This window comes from Micropterus dolomieu, linkage group LG07, assembly GCF_021292245.1.
Source record: "Micropterus dolomieu isolate WLL.071019.BEF.003 ecotype Adirondacks linkage group LG07, ASM2129224v1, whole genome shotgun sequence".
Taxonomy (NCBI): domain Eukaryota; kingdom Metazoa; phylum Chordata; class Actinopteri; order Centrarchiformes; family Centrarchidae; genus Micropterus; species Micropterus dolomieu.
The window spans coordinates 22,494,575-22,496,591 of NC_060156.1; the positions used below are offsets into that span (position 1 = coordinate 22,494,575).

General features: G+C 37.9%; 1 protein-coding gene across 2 annotated transcripts in view; it reads left to right on the plus strand.

The window, feature by feature from the left end:
* Positions 1-860: 860 nt before the first annotated feature.
* Positions 861-2,017, plus strand: part of LOC123974171 (interleukin-1 receptor type 1-like) — a 20,920-nt gene continuing 19,763 nt past the window's right edge. For both annotated transcript variants that reach the window (XM_046054661.1, XM_046054662.1), the window contains exon 1: positions 861-936. In XM_046054661.1, the coding sequence (XP_045910617.1) occupies positions 934-936 (3 nt within the window). In that variant the 5' untranslated portion in view covers positions 861-933. The remainder of the gene's footprint in view (positions 937-2,017) is intronic.

Below are 2,017 nucleotides of genomic sequence, written 5' to 3' on the forward strand. Positions count from 1 at the left end.
TCAGATACAAGTACATCTTAAAGAAATAGTATCTTCAGTCCAACAACACAAAATGTTGCTTGGTAGGCAAGGTATTACATTACAAAAGAATATTTAGAAATCCAGACAGTATGACTTTCAATACAGTCAAAAATAAAGACGCTCCTCTTTCTATTTAACTGATATGTAGATGCCGTGTTGAATTATGAACTGTAATGTACATCCTCGACGAAGGCAGACGCCATCGCATGAAACTGCAATGCGATAACCCCCTTCACATTTCCAGCAGTTGGTAAACAACACACACACGCTTTAGCTGCAGCCTTCTTTCTCTAACTGTAACCTGGACTGCTCACCTTTTCCTCTGCTCCGCTGCATTCACCTGCTCAATCAACTGTGAGTGGTGGGATAACATTGCAGGACTAGTAAACTAAAGAAAAATGCCTCTGGCTCCTGTTTGGGAGTATATATTTAGTCCTGATTATAAAGGTGAGCCAGCCAACAAGGATGAAGCTGCGTGCACATCATCTCCTTCAGCCCACTGATGTGTCAGTGTCCTCCCTGTTATCAAGTGTCATCAGGACCCCCGAATCTATGGAAGAAGAGTGCTTATTCCCCATCTATTCATTATTCTATGGTCCATAAGTAAAACATATGAAAACAAATACCGTGCAAGCCTAATTAGGACAATATGTGGTTGACACTTTCATATCTAGAGCAAGTGATGTCTGGTGGCCTATATTGTAACCAAAAGCTCTAGTGAGCTGGGGGATGAATCACTGGGGCACACCCACAGCATACTGCAAAGCAAGTTGTACTTTGTATCTGTTGAGGGGAACTTTCATACAGGTGTCAGTGGAACAGTATAAAGTGATGCGAAAACAGGCGGAGGCAAAACCCAGCAGCTCTAGTAGCCCTTCAAGGAACTTTACAGTGTACTGTATGTGGTAGTGCATGGTGAGTATGGTTTATGACCTTTTCTGGTACTCAATACTGAATTATAACCAACAGTTTTTAAATCCAGTGGATTGATTGTTGCCATAATCCTTCTAATGACAAGTTGTTGTTTTTTTATGGTCAGCAGTTTCAATATAGATAGTTTAAGTGAGTCTCTTTACTGACATGTATATTCTGTATAAGGAAAAGTAGTAGAAGCTGAGCTGCTTTTGACAGAAGTTACAGTAGCATGTACAACATTGTCTAGTTTATAACATAGTCAGCCTACTTAGACAAGTCTTCCTGGGTTTAAATAATTATGGCCCATAGAATAATGAACAGATAGGCAATATTCTTCCATAGATTCTTACGGGAAGACACGATGATACTAGTTGCTGCGACGGATACAGACACATCAATGTGCTGAACGGAGTTCTTGTTGGCTGGCTCACCTATATCATCGGAACTAAACCAAGGTTACTCCCAAACAGGGGAAGAGACATTTTTCTTGCCCGTATCAGTTTTATAGAAACATTAAATAGTTTTTTTGGACAGTACCCTGGTATACAGTTATACTGCCCAAGCCTTGTATCACTTTGATAAAAAAAAAAAAAAGGGACAAGTGTCGCAAATTAACCTGGCTAACTAGGCTAAAAATGCTCTGATATGTTAGTCAAGTGAATATTCTGGGGAAGAATAACAAAAGATCTCATTAAAAGCCTGTCAAGTATTCCTTTATAATCTATTAACCATTAAATAAGTGCTACCTTTTCCAGTATTTAATAAGAAATTCATTGGTGCTGTAAAAACCATGTATCAGCATAAGGATATTGGTTTCCAAATATTACATGATAGTGATTTACTGAAAGGTATAGTAAAAAAACAAAAAAAAATAAACATACAGTTGATTTACTGTAGGCTATTAACTTAATTGTAATTTTGTCCAGGATACAACAATATCTGAGTAAAACTCAAAGCCATAGAATACCAATCTGAAAAGTTAGAACGAAAGTACTATATGGATGATAATACAGTTGAATCAGTTCATTTACATAGAAAGAGAGAGACCAATATTGAGAGAGAGAGAGAGAGAGAGAGAGAG